We start from the raw sequence: 19527 nt of genomic DNA on the forward strand, positions 1-19527 counted from the left end.
GAATATACATTGGGGGGCTCAGAGCTTTAACATACAAGTTTTGGGGGTACAGAATTTAGTCTGTAGCAGATACAGTCTCGGATTCTAGACTGGAACTAATTTTTAAGAAACTGCCGAATTCTGGTATAGTACAAGGACAAATATCCACAATTATCTGAAAAAGATTAAAATACACCTTTCTTTCCTAACGACCTATCTGTTTGAAGCTGGATTTTCTTCACAAATGTAATTCAACCAAAATAATTTATCCTAACAGTTTGAATATAGAAGCATATATGAGAACCTGGTTTAATATCTTTAGTACAGATGTAAAAAAGATTTACAAAAGGGACGCCTGGGTGGCTCAGTTGGTTGGGCGGCTGCCTTCGGCTCGGGTCATGATCCCAGCGTCCTGGGATCGAGTCCCACATCGGGCTCCTTGCTCGGCGGGAAGCCTGCTTCTCCCTCTGCCTCTGCCTGCCACTCTGTCTGCCTGTGCTCGCTCGCTCTCTCTCTCTAACAAATAAATAAATTTAAAAAAAAAAAAAAAAAAAAAAAAGATTTACAAAAATATAAAGCCAGCTTCTCTTCTAAATTTTAGAAAATGTAATTATTTTTCATAAAGTGTTATTTATGTTAACATAATAGATTGGGCTTATTATTATTACCTTAATTTAAATAGGTAAATGCTTAAAGTTTTTATTGGTTTTAATTTCTAATAGGGTAAACAGTGGTAATTCACATGAACAGAAGCATTCTGAGGTCGTCAAAGACTATTTTTAGTGTAACAAGTCCTGGGACTAGAAAGTTCTATAACTGGGGTGCCTGGGTGGCTCAGTGGCTTAAAGCCTCTGCCTTTGGCTCAGGTCATGATCCCAGGGTCCTGGGATGGAGCCCCGCATCGAGCTCTCTGCTCGGCAGGGAGCCTGCTTCCTCCTCTCTCTCTGCCTGCCTCTCTGCCTACTTGTGATCTCTCCCTCTCTGTCAAATAAATAAATAAAATCTTAAAAAAAAAAAAAAAGAAAGTTCTATAACTGCTGGTCTAAATCATTTCTCAAGAAATTCAGACACATAGCTGTTTTAACCATTTCATTTTCTTAAAGACCTCTCTCTTAGAGCCTTCTGGCCTGCTACAGTCTGGACTGACTGTCTACTATACCTCCGTAAGACCAGTGCCCTAAGGGCTTCCTTCACCATCATCTACAGGTGTCAGCCAATTATGGTCCAGGGGTCAAATCCAGCCTGCCACCTATTTCTCTTTTTAACTTAAATTCAATCTAAGGAGCATATAGTGTATTATTAGTTTTAGAGGTAGAATTTAGTGATTCATCAATTGCATAGAACACCCAATGCTCATTCCATCACATGCCCTCCTTAATGCTCATCATGCAGTGATAGCCATCTATTTTTAAGGAAAGTTTCACTGGACCACAGTCATGCTCTTTCATTTATGTATTGTCTGCTTTTGCGCCACAACAGCAGAACTGAGTAGTTGTGACAGAGACTGAATGGCCTAAAAGCTAAAAAAAAAAAAAAAAAAAAAAAAAAAAAGGTACTATTTTTACAGGAAAAGTTTGTCCTTTTCAGTGAAAATTTCCCAATCTGTGATCTGTGATCTGTGATCCCAATCTGTATGATCACTGCTTTCTTGGGTTGGTTTATTTGCTCCCTGAATCCCAGGTCTTCCTCCTTCCTGACTTACTCTTTCATTCTGGTGAAGCCCACATTCTGGTAGCTTCTGAGAAAGGGTATATGAGAGATACTTTTTTTTTTTTTTTGAGGCCTTGCGTGTCTGAAATGTCTTCACCTATTCACACATTTTATTCAGAACTTATCGGGGTACAGAATTTTAGCACAAAAATCAGTCTTTTTTAAACAAGGAAGCTTTGTTTCAATTGCCATCTAGCTACTAGGCTTATAATAGAAAAACAGTCTGAAGGTATTCTGAGTCCTGATAATACTGTATGTGACTTTTCTTTTTTCCTTCTTAGGAGCTGAGAGGATCTTTCCTTTGTCCTTGATGTTCTGAAATTTTATGATGCTGTGGCCTGGAGACGATGTGTATCCAAACACGGTGCTGGGGCACTGGGTGCTTTCACTCTGGAAAGTCACATCCTCTGGTAAAGGGACAGTTCCTGAATTATTTTATTGATCATTTCTTCCCCCTCTATTTCGACTGTTCCCTATTTCTGGAATGTTCACTGAACAGTTACTGGCTATCCTGGACTAGTTCTCTAATTTTCTTATCTATTCTATCTCTTTCTGGGACAGTTCCTCAACTCTGTCTTCCAACCAGAGTCTTGAATCTTCGTTTCTTCTATCATGTTTTAAATTTTCATGAGCTCTTTCTTCCTACACCAACCCGTTTCTTTTGTAAAGTATCTAGAGGTTATGACATCATTTCTTTTTTTTTTTAAAGATTTTATTTATTTATTTGACAGAGAGAGATCACAAGTAGGCAGAGAGGCAGGCAGAGAGAGAGAGAGAGAAGCAGGCTCCCCGCTGAGCGGGGAGATCCCAGGACCCCGAGATCACAACCTGAGCCAAAGGCAGGGGCTTAAACCACTGAGCCACCCATGTGCCCCCACGACATCATTTATTTAAAAAAATTCTCATGGGCTATAAACGATAGTTTCTTTTCCCCCGTAGAGTCTGTTTTGCCCTAGTTGCTTTTTTCTGTTTGTTTGCTTTCATTTTTTTTATTTCACGGCAGAGACTCTGGTCTCGGTTGTCTCTCTCTCTTGTTAAGTAATCTCTACACCCAATGTGGGGCTTGAACTCATGACCCCAAGATCAAGCGTTGCCTGTTCCACCAACTGAGCCAGCCAGGTGCTCCTTGGTTGTCTCTTCATATGTGAGAGTGAAATACTGAAGTGCTGATTTTTAGTGAAATCCTAAAAAGTACTGCTTGTGTTGGTGGAGCTTTCTGCCTCTAGGCTTTTCTGCAGGGAGACACAGCTGGGTTACTGGTGAGGAAGCCCCCAAGGTTCTTATCTTTAAATCTTTATCACACTCAGATTCCTCAAAAAGAAAGGAAAAAAAGTTTCCTATCTCCTGACTCAAGGGTATAAGGCTTGACGACCAGAATTCTGGGCTTGGCTGGAAAAGAAAGCTGGGATTTTAAACATTCAGGATGCCAGCACTCACTCGACCTCTCTCAAGGGACCATGGCCATTAGGTGTGTTTGGTGTCCTCTAGTTTAGACATCCTTTGCTTTATCCCGTCCAGAGGATACATTTCTGGTCTTCTTCCAACTTATGGCCGGTGCGATCTTTCTAAACAAATTTTCAAGCAGTACGGTCAGTTTCCTCTTCACCCACCTCTCCTCTACTTTGTGGAGTTAAGTGGTGCCATCGATTTCTGAATTTCTTTAGGGTCCTGCTATGTCAAGTCGGGTTGTTTCTTGGCCTTCCCCATCGTTGGCTCAGGATTCAGCTTTCTCGGGACTGCTAAGTCAGTTACCACTCATCCATCTGCTTCCAGCTTCCAAAATTTTGTTGCTGTTGTCTGCTCTCCCATTCTCTTTGTCCTTGTGGGTTTATGTCTTAAAAAAAAAAATCTCTTCACTGTTGTTTTAGTGAGGTTTTGGGAGGGAATGAAAGTGAATGTGGGTATTTGATCCTCCATCTTTATTTGGAACGTCTTTATTCAATATCTTCTTTTTACTTCCATTTAATATCACAGCATAAACATTTCCTATGCTCCCATGTGGTCTCTGTCACAGCTTTACTAACTGTCACATTCCACTGAATGCCACATCTTACTTCATTGTTGCCTTTTTTTTTTTTTTTTTGGATGTTTAGGATTGTTTCTGTTTGTGGGGGAGGAGACTGGTTTTCTTTTTTTTTTCCTGGAGCTATCTTCCATTTATCTGTCTTACTTCTACCCTATCTTTAGAGAGTGCCTGCTGACATTCTTCTCCTTTCTGTTCTTGATCCACGGTTTTCATCACCGCTGGCCTTGATGATAGCATTACCTCGTGCCAATTTAATTCATCTTTTTTTTAAAATTCATCTTCAAACTACTGGGTCACCCGCACAACACTGGAGCACTCACCTTCCTACAATGGCACCTTTCTTGCGACACTTCAGAGGGATGCTAACATTCAGAATTTATCTGTGACTGGCATTTGAGGCTCCTAATAGTTTGATTTCACCCCACCTATCCAAACTTACAACCCTTTCCCCAAATGTCCTCTCGGGATGTTCCCCCTTTCACGGCCAAGTCACATTTGCCTTCATGTCCGTATTATCTCCTGCCCTAAGCCTCCCCACTTGACCTTGCTGACAGAATTTCTTCCCTCCCCTGAGAAAAGATAAAAAACAAGTAACTTGTTTCTAATAGCTTAGGGTCAGTGTGGCCTTCTAAGTGGACTGACGGCTTTTTGGGGGCAGGGGGCTCTTTTCTGTTCTCCCCTGTGGTGGCTACAGTGGTCCCTCATCCTCCCACCACAGGATTCCAGCTCGGCCCCAGGCACCCAGTGGGTGATTAACAGGGACTCACTGAAGAAATGCTCGCATGTGTAAGTTGTTACCTTGCCCTCCGGGGTTAGCGTCCAGATCACAGAGAAGGTCAGCTTGTCGGTCATGGGATGGAGGCTGCACAGCTCCTCGCACAGCAGCCTGGGAAGCATGGGGACAACCTGCAAACAGAGAACAGGACCGTGAGCACTTTCCTACAACTTTACCACAGGCTTAGGAGCAGCCCCGAGGGCAGAGTTTTGGTGAACACCTTGAGCTTCCAGAATAAGCTCAAGATGGAGGCAGCTTTTCCCCCCAAAGACTGAGGAAAGACCAGGCCATCTGGTACTTTTTCCACGAGCCTCTAGAGAAGTGGGAACGTGAACTGGAAAGGTGAGAAGAATGGTAACAGGGAAAAAGTAAGTACATTACAGCAATGAAAAACAATGACTTTTTACTATATACTAAAACCGAAGCTCTGGAGTCGAATGACTTGTACTTTTGGGTGCAACTGTTCCAGTTGAACTATATACTTAAGAACCCACTGTCTTATATTTAAGTCTTTAATTCGAGCTAATTTGTGTGTGTGGTGTAAGACGGAGTCCAGTTTCATTCTTTGCATGTGGCTGTTAGTTTTCCCAATGCCATTTATTGAAGAAACCATCGAAGATTAGTTGACCATATACACATGGAGTTATTTCAAGCTGTGTATTCTGTTCTGTTTGTGTGTCTGTTTTCATGTTAGTACCATCCTGCTTTGACTATTATAGCTTTGTAATGTAGTTTGAAATCAGAAGCATGGTGCCTCCAGTTTTGTCTTTGGTCTCAAGATAGCTTTAGCTGGTCAGGGATAACTTTTGCAGTTCTGTATGAATTTTAGGATAGCTTTTTCTATTTTTGTGAAAAATGCTACTGGAATTTTGATAGAGATTACATTGAATCTGGAGCTAACTTTGGGTAGTATGGGCATTTTAACCACATTAATTCTTGCAATCCAAGAACACTTGGATTTTACACTTCACACTTATTTGTGCCTTTGTCCATTTCTTTCATCAATGTCTTATAGTTTTCAGTGTTCGGGTCTTTCACCCCCTTGGTTAAATGTATTTCTAAATATTTTATTGTTTGGGATTGCTTTCCTAGTTTCTAAATCATCTTACATCTGTTACAATGTCTATTACCAAAAAGATAAGAAATAATAAGGATGTGGAGAAAAAAGAACACTTGGACATTGTTGGGGGGACTGTAAATCAGTGTAGCCATAATGGAAAATAGTATAGTGGTCCCTCAAAAAATGAAAAATAGAACTACTGTTGGACCCAGCAATCCCATTTCTGGGTATATATATTCCAAGGAAATGGAATCAGTACTTTGAAGGCGTATCCGTGCTCTCATGTTCCCTGTAGCATTACCCATCAGAGCAAGACATGGAAACAACCTACACATCTGTTGACAGATGAATGGATAAAGAAAATGTGTATATACACATATATACTATGTAATATGATAATCCATAAAAAAGAAGGAAATCCTGCCCTTTGTGACAACAGGGATGAACATAGGAGGGCATTACACTAAGTGAAATAAGCCAGACACAGGAACTCAAATGCTGCATGGTATCACTTGCATGGCAGCGGCCAGGGGGAGGAAAAATGGGGAGATGGAGGTCAAATGGCACATATTTTCAGCTATAAGATGAATCAGTCCTGAGAATCTCAGGTACAGCACAGTGATGGCGGCTAATAATGGGGTTGCACATGTGAAATTTGCTGACAATAAATCTTAAGCACTCTCACCATGCACACACAGAAGAGCTAACTGTGTGAGGTGATGGATGTGTTCACTATCTTCCTGTTGGCAATCATTTCACAATGTACATATGTCTCAAATCATCACATTGTACACCTGCAATATATACAATTACATTTTGTCAATGATCTGCCAATAAAGTTGAGACAGATAAAAGAACCCAAGGGGCGAATGTAAACTCATGATGGCATTTTACTGTGGTAAAATTACAGCTTCAACACTTTAGTGATTGAAAATATCACAACTGACCAAATTGCTTGTTGGAACATTAACGAGCTACTCCAATAAAATATCACACGTTTCCTAGAGGAACACTGTGGTCAACTAGTCACTCATACTGCAGTTTTTTTTTTTCTTTTTAGAGATCTTATTTATTTGACAGGGAGAGACACAGAGAAAGAGGGAAAACAAGCAGGGGGAACGGGAGAGGGAGAAGCAGGCTTCCCGCCGAGCAGGGAGCCTGATGCGGGGCTTGAACCTAGGACCTTGGGACGGTGACCTGAGCCAAAGGCAGACGCTTAATCACTTAGGCACCCCCATACTGTAGTTTTTTAAACCTAAATTATTTCTTCCCTTTATTGACCTTTCTAGTCCCTAATACACCGATCCAGTGGTATACCTTCTTTCATTAAAAAAAAAATTCTCTCCAACTTACTTTCAAATGATGACTTCAAAGCTATCCCAGAATGCTACCTGTTTTCCCTGAAGTTCCTGAGATGAAGACTGTGTATCTCCCTGCGTGTCCTGAAGACACCTCAGACTCACTCTTCCCTTTAAATCTATTCCTTCTCCCACTCTTCTTGATTAACAGTATCATTCACCCCGTCCCCAAACTAGAAACAGCCACAATAATTGCCCTTTACTCAACACACTGGCTGCGGACTCCTCGACTCGCAGTATCTAGTACAGGTAACGCAGCTCACGCTTGACCCTGCCTTAAGTAACTGAGAGGCAGTAGGCAAGACAGAGAACTCAGTACTGGTTGAGGTAAAGTTATCCAGTTATTTATCAGCAAAAGCAAAATAAATCCTAGTGGTTTCTTACTCTGTGTGAAGGCACCTGTACCGTTTCAATACAGTAAGTAACATTTCACATGGAAAAGTAACTTCTAGAACTCACAGCCCAAACCAGTAACAAATAATGAGTAACTGTATGGCATTACTCGGCATTATTCTGAAGGATGTGGGATTTCTTCCTAGCACCTGTGTAAAATCCAATGACCACCTGAAAACTTTGGCTAACAGCTTTTATAACATGACCACTTTTGACAATTTTTTCTTACCACTGCTTTGGGACCACCTGTTCAGACGATAATACATCTTCTTCAACTTATATAATAATGTGTTAAAGTATGAGCTACATATTTAATATTGTCTTTAAGTATCAAGTGTTTTACCAAAAAATACGTACGGATTGAATTGTCTCTCCTCCTTCCAAATTTCTTTGCGGGGAGCCCTAACCCTCAATGTCATTGCATTGGAGGCAGGATCTTTAGGAGGTAAATAGAGTTAAATGAGGTCATAAGGATGGGGCTCCGATCCGATAGAGAGAGGTAACTCCCCTCTCCCTGTCCTACACAGACACAGAAAAAAAGGCCATGTGAGGACACGGGAAGAGAGTCCTCACTAGTAACCAAAATGGCTGGGACCTTCATCTAGGACCTCTATCCTCTAGAACTGTGGAAAAAATAAGTGTTGTTGTTGATGCTGCCCAGTGTCTAGCATACTCTGTGACAGCCCAAGCTAAGACAGACTAAATCAAATTTGTGGGGTATGTATTCTTGGATTCTTCTCTGGGCTGCATTAGCTGATAATTATCCCAATTACATTTTGGTAGTAGGCTACTTACCCTGCATGCTTGTAGCCCAGAACTTCATTCCTCTTTACATCTAGCTAGAGTTTCTTCCAAGTGTTCAAGGAACTATCTTATTGTAAGTCACAAAGCTGAGTGTATGAGAATGTAATAGAACTCCTGGCTTTGTGTTTAAGTGTTTGGCAAAAGAAAGTCACTGCAACTAAATGCAGTGTGGTTTCCTGGACTGAACCCTGAAAGAGGACATTAGTGGAAAAGCTGGTGAAAGCCAAATAAGGTATAGACTGTAGTTAACGGTTATGTTCCTACATCAGTTTCTTATTTAGGACAAATGTCCTAGGTGCTATAAGATGTTAACACTGAGGGAACTGGGTGTAGGGTATTGGGACCTCTTTGTACTGTCTTTGCAACTTTTCTGTTAAGTCTAAAATGATTCCAAAATTAAAGAGCTTGTTAAAAATAAAACCACTGGGGTGCCTGGGTGGCTCAGTGGGTTAAGCCTCTGCCTTTGGCCTAGGTCATGATCTCAGGGTCTTGGGATCGAGCCCCGCATTGGGCTCTCTGCTCAAGAGGGAGCCTGCTTTCCTCTCTCTCTCTCTCTGCCTGCCTCTCTGTCTACTTGTGATCTCTCTGTCAAATAAATAAATAAAATATAAAAAAAAAAAAAAGAAAACCACTGCTTTCACGAGTTGATCTCGTAAGTTATGCATTTAAATATGAAAGAAATTTAAGCTAATGAAATACAACCTGATCTGTTCTTATATACTAGAATTTGGGGTTAGGACTTTATTTGTCAAAAGGCCTTTACCACTAAAAAATGGTCTAAAGACCAGCAACCAATAGAGTGAGGTCCATACTCTTCAGCCGCACCACGTGAGAAAAAGAGCAAAGGACCGGAAGCCAGACAGACTTGAGACGGACTTGGGGCCCATCACTTCCTGTACAACTTGGGCAAGCTAGTGTGATTCTAAGCCTCAGTTTTCGTGCCGGCAAAATAATATGGAAGATACTCAATACAAGCGAGCTGGCTGGCCATCCACGGTCTCCCGGGTCCTTGGGTCACCAGGCTTGGCCTTCCCCTTCAGCAGGGCTGCTTGTGGCACACCTCTCGCCTGCCAGGCCTGCTCACTGCTCTTGCTCTTGCCAAGATCGTTCTTTCTCTGAGACATCTTTCTGGATGTTTTGCATCTGGCCAACTTCTGCACATCCTTGAAGATTTGGCTCCATTATCCCTCAAAGGCTTATCCAGATTCCCCCAGGGGAGGATGTACTGTGTTCTGAATCCTTTTCCCACCCACCTTTGTTCTTTCAAAAAGGATGGGAGGCAGTCCTAAACAGTCTGTCACTTACTCTACCCTCCCATCTCTTCCGAGAGGCTTCTATAGCTCTTAACACAGCATGATCAACTCCTTCTGTGCCCCTCCCCTCCACTACACCATAGAATCCTCAGGAATGTGGACAAGCTCCTGTTCTTGTCTCTCCATCTAGCACCTGACATGCAGCAGGCACTCTGTCTGCAAATGACTGACTTTTGCCCAGGAAATGAATCACTTTCTCTTTCTGTGTTTACTATATATTGCACATAAAACATTTTATGAAATACATGGTGGGCTTCTATTTAAACAACTTTACATAAGAATTTCCTAGGCAGCTAGTATTTTAAGTGTAAGATGAACTGTTCTGACTATTCTTTCCTAAAAACTTCTGGCACACTCAGGGGCTGCTCAGGTCACAAGCACTGCTTGGTACCTTGTATCTTCTACAGAGGATAACATTTTAATACCCAGATGCCCAAGAACCTAAGTGCTCATGAAGAAGCTAAGCATTAAAACATTTTCAGGTAGGATAGTTCTCTTTAAGTTTTAAAGGATATTCCTTTGAGTAACTTTCACCAGATCTTGGGGCAGAATTCAGATGGTATTCAGAGAAAACAGACTTTATGTCCATATAGTTTTAGAAATAGAGGTTATTCCTCTTTCAAAGGTGAAGGACCAAAGGTGTTAAAATCATGTCTATGATGTGGACGTCATGGCCTCTCATCAGCCTGGCCTGCTTTCTGCCGGGCTCCCTGGGAAGGTGCTCCATAGCCCGTGGCATGTGTCAAGACCACAGCATGGCCGGGATCCCCATGGGAGGCGGGGTGGACAGACAGGCGGCCACTTCCTCAGATACAAGTCCTGTGACTCTGGGGGATGGAAGGCCCACAGCATGTGTCATCTACGCATGCTCGGGAGCTATGTAACCTCTGCCACTGCACCCGGGAACACTCAGAGGCCGGGGGACTGAGCGCAGCACACAACAAAGAAGTGGAAAAGAGAAGACAGGTCTCTCCGGGGTTCAGACACTGCTGGCTGTCATCAGCGTCATGAGACCACTGAGGCATCTCCTGACCCCTGGATGGTGGCCCTCATTAGCTTCACTCTAAGGTACAGAGCCCATGGATGAGTCTCTCGAAGTTCTTGAACTCCCCTACTGTCTCTGTCCCAACCTTATGGCCCCACTGTCAGTCTCACGATGTGCCTTTCCTTTGTTTGTAACTGGCAGCTGAGCGGTGGCAGTCAGTCACTGGACCAGGTCACTAAGCCGGGCTCAGATACTACCTCAGTGGAGGCTGGCAGTCCTTTCCCTTGTCTGTGGCTGGTTCTTTCCTCCAGGCCCCTTGACTCCATGCCAAGACTCTCTTAACCTCCTCAAACCTCCTACCCAGCTGCCTTCCCCCACCCAGTCTCTTAGCAGAGAACTTCAACTGTCTCCACAAAGGAAAGAGACCATCGGACTCAACCCCTCCCAAGCCTCCCTCCAGCCCCTTTCTCCCAACACCCCTCCTCAGTTAGGCAAGGGCACCTCAATCTCCTGAGAGCTCAAGTGTCCTCCCTGTGCAAAGCCTGGCCTCCTGTCTGAGCTTTGATCCAACCCCTCCCTACCACAGCTCTTCTCAATTAGCTATGTGTTCTTCTGCACTGTCCTTCCCGGAGACCATAAATACAGGGTCAGTCTCCCATTCCTAGGAATCAGAAACAACACTCCCTTCTCCCAGTCTGGAGGTCTCCCTTCACGTCACTAAGGTTCTCAAAATAGTTCATGCTTCTTATTTTCATTCACACTTTCCTTTTACTTTCCAATTCAATAGACATTTCAATTTTTATTTATTTATTTTTATCTATTTATTTATTTATTTTTTAAGATTTTATTTATTTGACAGACAGAGATCATAAGTAGGCAGAGAGGCAGGCAGAGAGAGGAAGGGAAGCAGGCTCCCTGCCAAGCAGAGAGCCCGATGCGGGACTCGATCCCAGGACCCTGAGATCATGACCTGAGCCGAAGGCAGAGGCTTTAACCCACTGAGCCACCCAGGCGCCCCTATCTATTTATTTTTAAAGCTATCTCTACACCCAACATGGGGCTCAAACTTACAACCCTGAGATCAAGAGTCGCACACTCCACCAATTGAGGCAGCTGGGTGCCCCTCAAAATGACCTTTTTAAATTACAAAAATTACATGTCTGTGGTAGAAATTTTAGGCGATAACAAACCAACACATGAGAATGTAAAAATTGTGAGGCCCCATGCTTTAGAAGAACCAATGTTAACATGTTGGTACAGAACCTTCGTCTTCTTCTGTGCCCTCATAAATGACCATTCCTCGGGTAAAACATTACAGGTTGTGCGCACACGTACTTTTTGAACACAGAGCTAGTGGACACTCTCAGACTGCCACTGCATTGGTCCTTACTGGACCCTTTCCTTGGCTGGCTCCTTAAACTGGTGCTCTCACCCTCTGCCCTCCACTCTCCTTTCTTATCCCTGCATGTGCTCCTCGGGTCCCTCCCTCACTCCTGGGGTTACACTCCCACTGATCCACAAGTCCCGTACATAATGCATTTCCAGCCCTGCCTCTCCTTATAACTCCAGATCCCTTCATTACCTGCCCCCCTAGCACCCCCGGACACCTTATTTTGGACGTCCCCTGCATACTTGGCATGAATAACACAAAGTTCAGTATTTTCTTCCCTGCACCTGTTGCTAAGGTGTATTTCTTATCTCTGTTAAGAGCAGCACCCTGTTACCAGTTAAACAAGCAAGCAAACAACAACCACACACACACTCACTCACTCACACACACCCCTCTCACAGAACACAACTGGGTGTTATTTTGTGATTTCTCAACTCTGATCCCTCAGCTATACCCAGTCAGTTTCCAGGTTCTTCTGTAGGTTTTACGACTAAATCTCTTTCCTCTCCACCTTCAAGTATGGACATACTCGTCACTCTTGGGTTATATGCTAATAGTCTCCTAAACCAACCGTAGAGTTCTGGAGCAGAAATTTTTCTGGGTCAGAATTCCTTATTATTCTCCAGACTTCTGCATCTTCTTACTCTATTCCACTCAATGATAATTTGCAATCCCATTTACAGTAGGACACACGGCCTTTATCTTTCCAATAGCTGATGAACTGAATTCAGCAATGTCAGGTTTTTGCTTGTCCTGCTAATGAGGGAGGGTCCAAATACCTTCAATGGGGTGGAGAGGTCTCCAGCAGAGTCTGGACCCTCCATGATCAGCGGCCAAGGGTCAACAGTGGCCAAGAGCTCTCAGTGAGAGGCTGGCAGAGGGCCTCCAGACCCTATCTCCAAGGGAAAGCAAAGACAACAGGGGGAAGCCAACTTGCCCTGTTTGCCTAGTCTGAGTCTCTGTTGCGTGATATGGATTCCTATACAGGGAGGGGATACAGTTGGGGGCTCCTTGTTCGGGATGTCCATTTTTTAAAAAAATATTTTATTTATTTGACAGAGAGAGAGATCACAAGTAGACAGAGAGGCAGAGAGAGAGGGGGAAACAGGCCCCCCACAGAGCAGAGAGCCTGATGCGGGGTTCGATTCCAGGACTCTGAGATCATGACCCAAGCCAAAGGCAGAGGCCCAACCCATTGAGCCACCCAGGCACCCCATTGGGATGTCCATTTTATCACCAGGCTGAAGACACCTATGGCTCCAACTCTCCTGGGGGTCCAGCTGGACACTGGCATGTTGATAAACTCTCCTAAAATTCAGTGAGCAAAAATCCCTGTGTATTTTGGGGTGGTTATTCAAAGGCTCAAGGGGCCAGGGCTGAGGGAAAGGGGCCTGGTACTGATAACAATTTTCCTCCCTCTGGCCTCACTGTTCTTCAACCACATGGTTGCTAAGGTGATTTTCTACTTGAGACAAAGGAGACCCTGTCCATTCCCTGCTTGTCCTCAAGATGAAGTCCACGCTCCTTAGCTTGCCACTCTAGGCCTCTCTTTGTACCTTCATCTTTTGGCTTCTCCTGCAATTTAGATCCCAGCCATTCCAAACTACATGCCGTTTCTTAACTGTTCCATGCTTTTTTGAGCCACTGCCTAGAATGTCCTCTTCGCTCACATGTCTACCTAGAAATTTTCGACTCAAAGCTGGACACACTGCTCAAAAATCCACTGCTTTGTGAAGCCATCTTGGGTCTTGTGGAAGCTCCTCTCCTACCACCAACCCAAGCAGATGCAACTTCTCTCTCCTCCCGAATATTCCCTCACCTTGGGAGGACTTCTGTAACTGCAGGTGGCCCCATGTACTGTGTGAGTTACGCGCCCACCTGCTCTGACTTCCCTGGGGCAAGATCAGCATCTCTCCCATCTTTACACACCTGCCACCTGGCACATAGCCGGTCCTCGACAAAGAGGAGCCAGATGAAGACAGATGGCCCTGCAGGCAGCAGGAAAAGAAAGGAAAGGGGCTTAAAGGGAGCTTCGTCTTCTTCAGCATGTTTTGGGCCAGCATCAAAGTTGGGTCAGGGCACGGCCTAAAAGCTGGTCATGGAAAAAAGGGACATGGTGACAGGACACCGACTTTCTAAGCATTCTGGACCAGGGCTTGGGAGAGCTGCGAGAAACTGATCATTTAGGTAAATATGCCACTGCCCGAGGCAGCTGGGTGGGGGTACCAACAAGACTACAAAATCTTGTATTAGCCTCAGAGAGCAGAAACATCTGCTAAAGCCACAGCGGGCAGGCTGGCCAAGTTCAGCAACGGGTTAGCCAGGACAGCCCTGTGACCAACGGAAAGGGCCACAGAGGGGGAAGAATCAATCATCCGTGCAAAGAGGATCGGGGGGACTAGCAGCAACAGAGGGGGCTTCCAAAGCTCAGGGGAGCCAGATGTCAGCGACCCAGACAGGAGCGGCAGCAGGCCCCTCCTCTGCTCCTTCCAGCCCAGGCCTTCGCTGCCTCGCAAACTCCCTCACGCCTTTGGAGCCCATTGGCTGTCAGAGCCTGAGAACTTAGGGAGTTTTTCTCCTTTTCTCTGAGGACTTCAGGGTTTTAACAGTAAGGTTCAGCTAGCTCCCCACTTGCACACTGAAACAGCTTGAAAGGAAAGAGATAATTCACTTGCCAGCCAACATCTCTGTTGAAAGAGTTTTCTTTTTCATATCAACACTTCCATGAATTCCGAATGGGATCAACTCTGCTACACAGCTGGACGTTAACAAAACATCAACATTCTGACAACCTGCTGGGGTCAGAAAGGAACATCTTAAAACTCTTTGGACTTCACGTTAAGACAGGCTTCCAATCCCAATCTTTGATCTCTATTATAAAGCAGTACCAATAAAATATCGTAGAGATTTATGGGCGAACTTTCATTTGAGCTGTTTCACACCTAAAATAACACGGGTGCTGGGGCCAACAGGCAGACAATTTAGCTTCAGGTTTCAACTGTTTAGGGTTTCTTTGACTTTTAAAACTTAACTCACTTATTTTTAAAAATTACTTTACATTTCACAGTTTCATTGTATTTCCCTCTCGGGGAAGACAGACGATGTTTAACTGGGTAGATGTCACGTCCTTCTGGAAGGACAGGCCTAAACTCAGGTAGACGCTTGTCCCCTGAATGAACAGATGCCTGACTTTTGTCAAAAAGAAAGAGTATGTCCTTTTCATGGGACTTAAATGGACACTATTTCAATTTATCTTTTCTCCTGAGTATACTCTATGGTTAATGAAAATAACCAAATACTTATTACTGGGAGTAAAATCCCAAAAAAGAATTTCATTTTAAAGACAGTAAAATGAAATTTGGACCCAATATTGGTTTTATTGTGTAGTCCTGATCTGTGGGATAATTCCCCAAATCAAGTTTGACTGTAATTCTGGTATCAGCTACTTATAAGCCAGTACCACTGAATGAAAACAAATTGATGCCACATTCCCTCTAAGGTGGGAAACCAACCGGCTCCCCACCCCCAATGCACACACCCCTCCTTCCATCTAATTAAGCTGGGAGAGATGATTCTGCCAAATGAGAAAGCAGAGAATCTGGAGGAAGAGGTAAGCAGCTCATCCAGCTTTTAAGAAGACCTTTATAGGCAAAGTAAAGTGAAAACAGCAGAAAAGTTCCTGGACACAGTCCTTTTTACAAAAATGAGTAGGAAGAAAGGTCAGAGCAGTGGTTCAAAGGAACCAGAATGCACAGCTGCTGCTGTCCAAGGTTGCGGGCTGGTGCCACTCGCTCCTGCCAAGGTGGGGGCCAAGCCCGGCAGCAGAAGCCCACAGCCACTCGGGGGCACACGGGCCCTTCCTCCATCCAGCTCCACACTTTCAGAGCTCAGGAGCAGAGCCCCAACTCTGCAGCCCTGAGAAGTCCTAGAACTGCGACAATCACAAACACAAAGTAGAGGAAAGAAAATGTGCTTTGTTATTTAACCCCATTTTATTTTTCCATTTTCTGATTTTGAAACATAATTCCTGGTTATAAAAGGAGAATGCAAGAGCTAGGTAAGAGAAAATCACCTGCTTAGAAGAACCTCTAATTGTGTCCAGAATTCTTAAATATGTGAATCTGAAGAACAGAGTTATTAAACTTTTCTACATGGGGAGAGCAACTCACGTTTATTTACTTTCTGTGGTCTTAAAAGTCTTAGAGATTGCCACTTCTGTTTTTCTTTCCATCTTAACATCATAGTTTGGTGGACAGAGGGGATTCTAGAGTCTGATCTTCCTTCCCTCAGAGGCCTTGGGCCAGGCAAAGCCCAGAGAGTTGGTCAACTCCATTTTGGGGCAGGAGGTATGGACGGGATATCTTCAACCTGAGGTTATATTAAGTGTAAACAATGTACGAATGTCAGAGCTCTGTTCTCGGGAGAGCCTTTGGAGTGGTTACTTTGTGCATAGGCCGGGGACCTATACTTTTTTTTTTTTTTTAATTCATTTATTTGACAGACAGAGATCACAAGTAGGCAGAGAGACAGGCAGAGAGAGAGGAGGAAGCAGGCTCCCCACCGAGCAGAGAGCCCGATGTGGGGCTCGATACCAGGATCCTGGGATCATGACCTGAGCCAAAGGCAGAGGCTTTAACCCACTGAGCCACCCAGGCGCCCCAGACCTATACTTTTATAAAAGGAGCCCGAGTGGAGGGAAAGTCATCGCCCAAAAAAGGCTTTCAAAATGAAAACATTTTTTTTTAAATGAAAACATTTTTATTTAAGTATACAACACACACATACTAGTGCACAAGTCATAAAGGAAAAGTCTGTTCCCTTTCACTAAGTGAAAACTCAGGTAATCAGAACCCAGATGCAGAATCGCAGGCAATCCCCCCGCACTTGGGCTCTCTAGTCCCACCGTGTGAATCCATAGGACTCACTTGTTCACGCTACCTTTGATGGGTAGTGAATAGTGCCTGTTTTTTTGGATGGGATCACACTGGTATTTTAATTTACATTTCCCTGATAACGTATGATGTGGACCATCTTCTCACATGCATATTTGTCATCTGTAGATCTTCTCTGATGGAATCCTTTCTCGTCTCTGAGAAAGGGCAAGGCGGGAGCTGATTCCAGCAGGGGTGGAAACGTTTTCTCAAAAGGCATTTGGGGGGCGCCTGGGTGGCTCAGTGGGTTAAGCCTCTGCCTTCAGCTCAGGTCATAATCTCGGGGTCCTGGGATCGAGCCCTGCATCGGGATCCCTGCTCAGTGGAGAGCCTGCTTCCCCCACGCCTCCCCTGCCTGCCTCTCTGCCTACTTATGATCTCTCTCTCTCTGTCAAATAAATATTTTTTTTAAAAAAGGCATTTCATCCCATTCTGCTGTAGTGTGACAATGCCACAGATATTAAAATGCCACAGTATAGCACGTGGCTATATTGCAAAAATACGTCATAAAAACTGTGGCTGGCATGGGCTGAGTCGGCTGAGCCCGGCTTTGGAACAATATTTTGAAGGCAGTTACTGTTCCTCATTTCTTTCTGAACACGAGCACCTGTCTGACTTACTCAGGTGGCAGGGCCAGTCTGAAACCTGAGATGGGTTCCCGTGTCTTGCCATGATATGGTTCCTCTTGAATATATAAGGAAAATATGCAACCACCAAGGGCCAACACTTGCTGGAGCTCACAATATAGGGAGGAAAAAAACCTGTTTTTTAAAGATCTCATTAGATGTGAGAAAAGATGTTCAGACAAGGCTGCTGTTCCTCATGACTTTTTTTTTTTTTTTTTTTGGTAAGAAAAGAGAAACAATGGAAGCAGACCAAACAGGCTGTCCTTCAATTCCAGAAACTGGAGACGGACACTTACCTTCTGAACCAAATAGACGCTTGTAGCTCTCTCAGCAGCCACTTTATCCAGGGGAGATCCCTCGGGAACAAAGTAACTGACGTCTGCGATGTGAACCCCCACTTCAAAGTTGCCTGTAAATGCAGAAAGAGGCTGATCAGTGTGGCGTGGAAAGCAAGGTCATCCCTCCCAGGAATCCCTCCTGGGACTGTGTGGCACTGTCGGAGGCCATGGGCCTTGAAGCGCGGGTCACCATCTCCAGTCTTCCCGGGGATTCACATGGTTACTTTCCTTACTGTATCCTAGCAGATGGTGAGATTTTTATCCTCAAGACACAACATTAACCATCTTCACAAGATGTTTCCCTTTTCTAAAGGCCTCTTGTGTTTGTAAACATCAGCGGACTTACCAAAGCAGGCTCATTCTGGCTGGCAAAGGGGCCCTTTCAGGGCACTAGAAAGGAGTAAATCCCTGAATCCTGCAGACTCTTCCTCTAAGGACTCTGTCCTTCCTGTCCATTCTGAGCACCGTCTTTTATGTTGAGCCCTGCGCCTGGCCTTCCTACCTTGATTCTGCCCCTTCTTACCTAGCCCTGGAATCTTCTCAGTCAGGGATCTGGTGATGCCACTCCCCAGCCTGTGAGCCACGTCCTTGCTTAGTCTCCCCCCAACCTGCCTCACCAGCCTTCAGCGCCCCACTCCCACCACATGTCTGCATGCAGCCATCATGGGAAACATCCTTCCGCTCGCAGAACACAGCTTACCTCATCCCACTGACATATTTGCTTGGCTCATGGTTTTTTTCTTATGTTTGGGATCATCGTAATGGGACCTGCCTATCAAAATCCTTCTTACCATACAAGGATCAATTCAAAGAGAATCTGGGAACAAGAAGGGATTCTCTGCCCTCTGTTTCTTCTACCTCCACAGTCAAAGCACCTAATCCATGAATGAAGATGATTACCATGGTCTTTTCCTCAGAGCACTCATCTCTGCCAGATATCACAGTGTATCTTTATTGGCTTACAAATTTACTGTCTGCCTCTCTCCCTACAATGTAAGCTCCAGGAAGGCAGAACCTTCTGTGTAAAGTTCACTGGTCTAGGCCCAGTACCTAGAAGAATGTCTGACAAACGGTAGGCACTCAAGAAATACCTATTGAGTGAATGAATTAACAATAGGCTTGTCTGCCTGTTGTCTTTTCCTGTCTGGTAGAAGACCTACTTTTTTCCATTATAGAATTGCCCTGTCCCTTTCTGGTGGAGTGGGCCCTGCCCACCAGCTCTGCCAGAGAGATGGGCAGACTATGTAGGCTGGTGGAATTACACTTAAAGTGGGGTTGAGGGGATAGTTAAGTTATAAATTTAGATTTACTCTTGAACATCCCACAAACCAGATCTCAAATACAGCATTCGTGATTACACACAAACGCACATACACACTTACATATATATATGAGAATGGACAGAGCTGACAGAATACAAAAAAGAGTTCACATGTAAAGTAGGGGTACAGTGTGATGAGCATGTCATGGGCAGACAGAGGCACACTAACGATACCAACACAAAGGTGAATTTGCTCAACTTTAAATATATGCTTGGGTGCTTGGATGGTTCAGCTGATTGAGCACCTAAATCTTGGTTTCAGCTTGGGTTACGGTCTCATTGTGAGATGGACCCCCGAGTCGGGCTCCACACTGAGCACAGAGTTGGCTTCAGATTCTCTCTCCCTCTCTCTCCCTTTTCCTCCCCCACTTCTCTCCTCCTTCCCCCACTCACGTGCATGCACTCTCCCTCTCTAAAATAAGTAAATAAAATCTTTAAATATATGCTTGATGTAATTCCACCATACCCTATCCTTGTTCACAGTAACTTCAGGGAAAGGGATCTCTGCTGGGACCCCG

General features: G+C 44.4%; 1 protein-coding gene across 1 annotated transcript in view; it reads right to left on the reverse strand.

The window, feature by feature from the left end:
* The window catches only part of DIS3L2 (DIS3 like 3'-5' exoribonuclease 2), a 346542-nt gene that overhangs the window by 86309 nt on the left and 240706 nt on the right, over positions 1–19527 (reverse strand). Inside the window, exons 11-12 of the mRNA XM_080797894.1 lie at positions 17647–17759; positions 4514–4621 (exon numbers count right to left, since the gene is read on the reverse strand). Coding sequence (XP_080654020.1) covers positions 4514–4621; positions 17647–17759 — 221 coding nt within the window. The remainder of the gene's footprint in view (positions 1–4513; positions 4622–17646; positions 17760–19527) is intronic.

The sequence above is a fragment of the Martes martes genome (genome assembly GCF_963455335.1).
Source record: "Martes martes genome assembly, chromosome: 3".
In the NCBI taxonomy this organism is placed as follows: Eukaryota; Metazoa; Chordata; class Mammalia; order Carnivora; family Mustelidae; genus Martes; species Martes martes.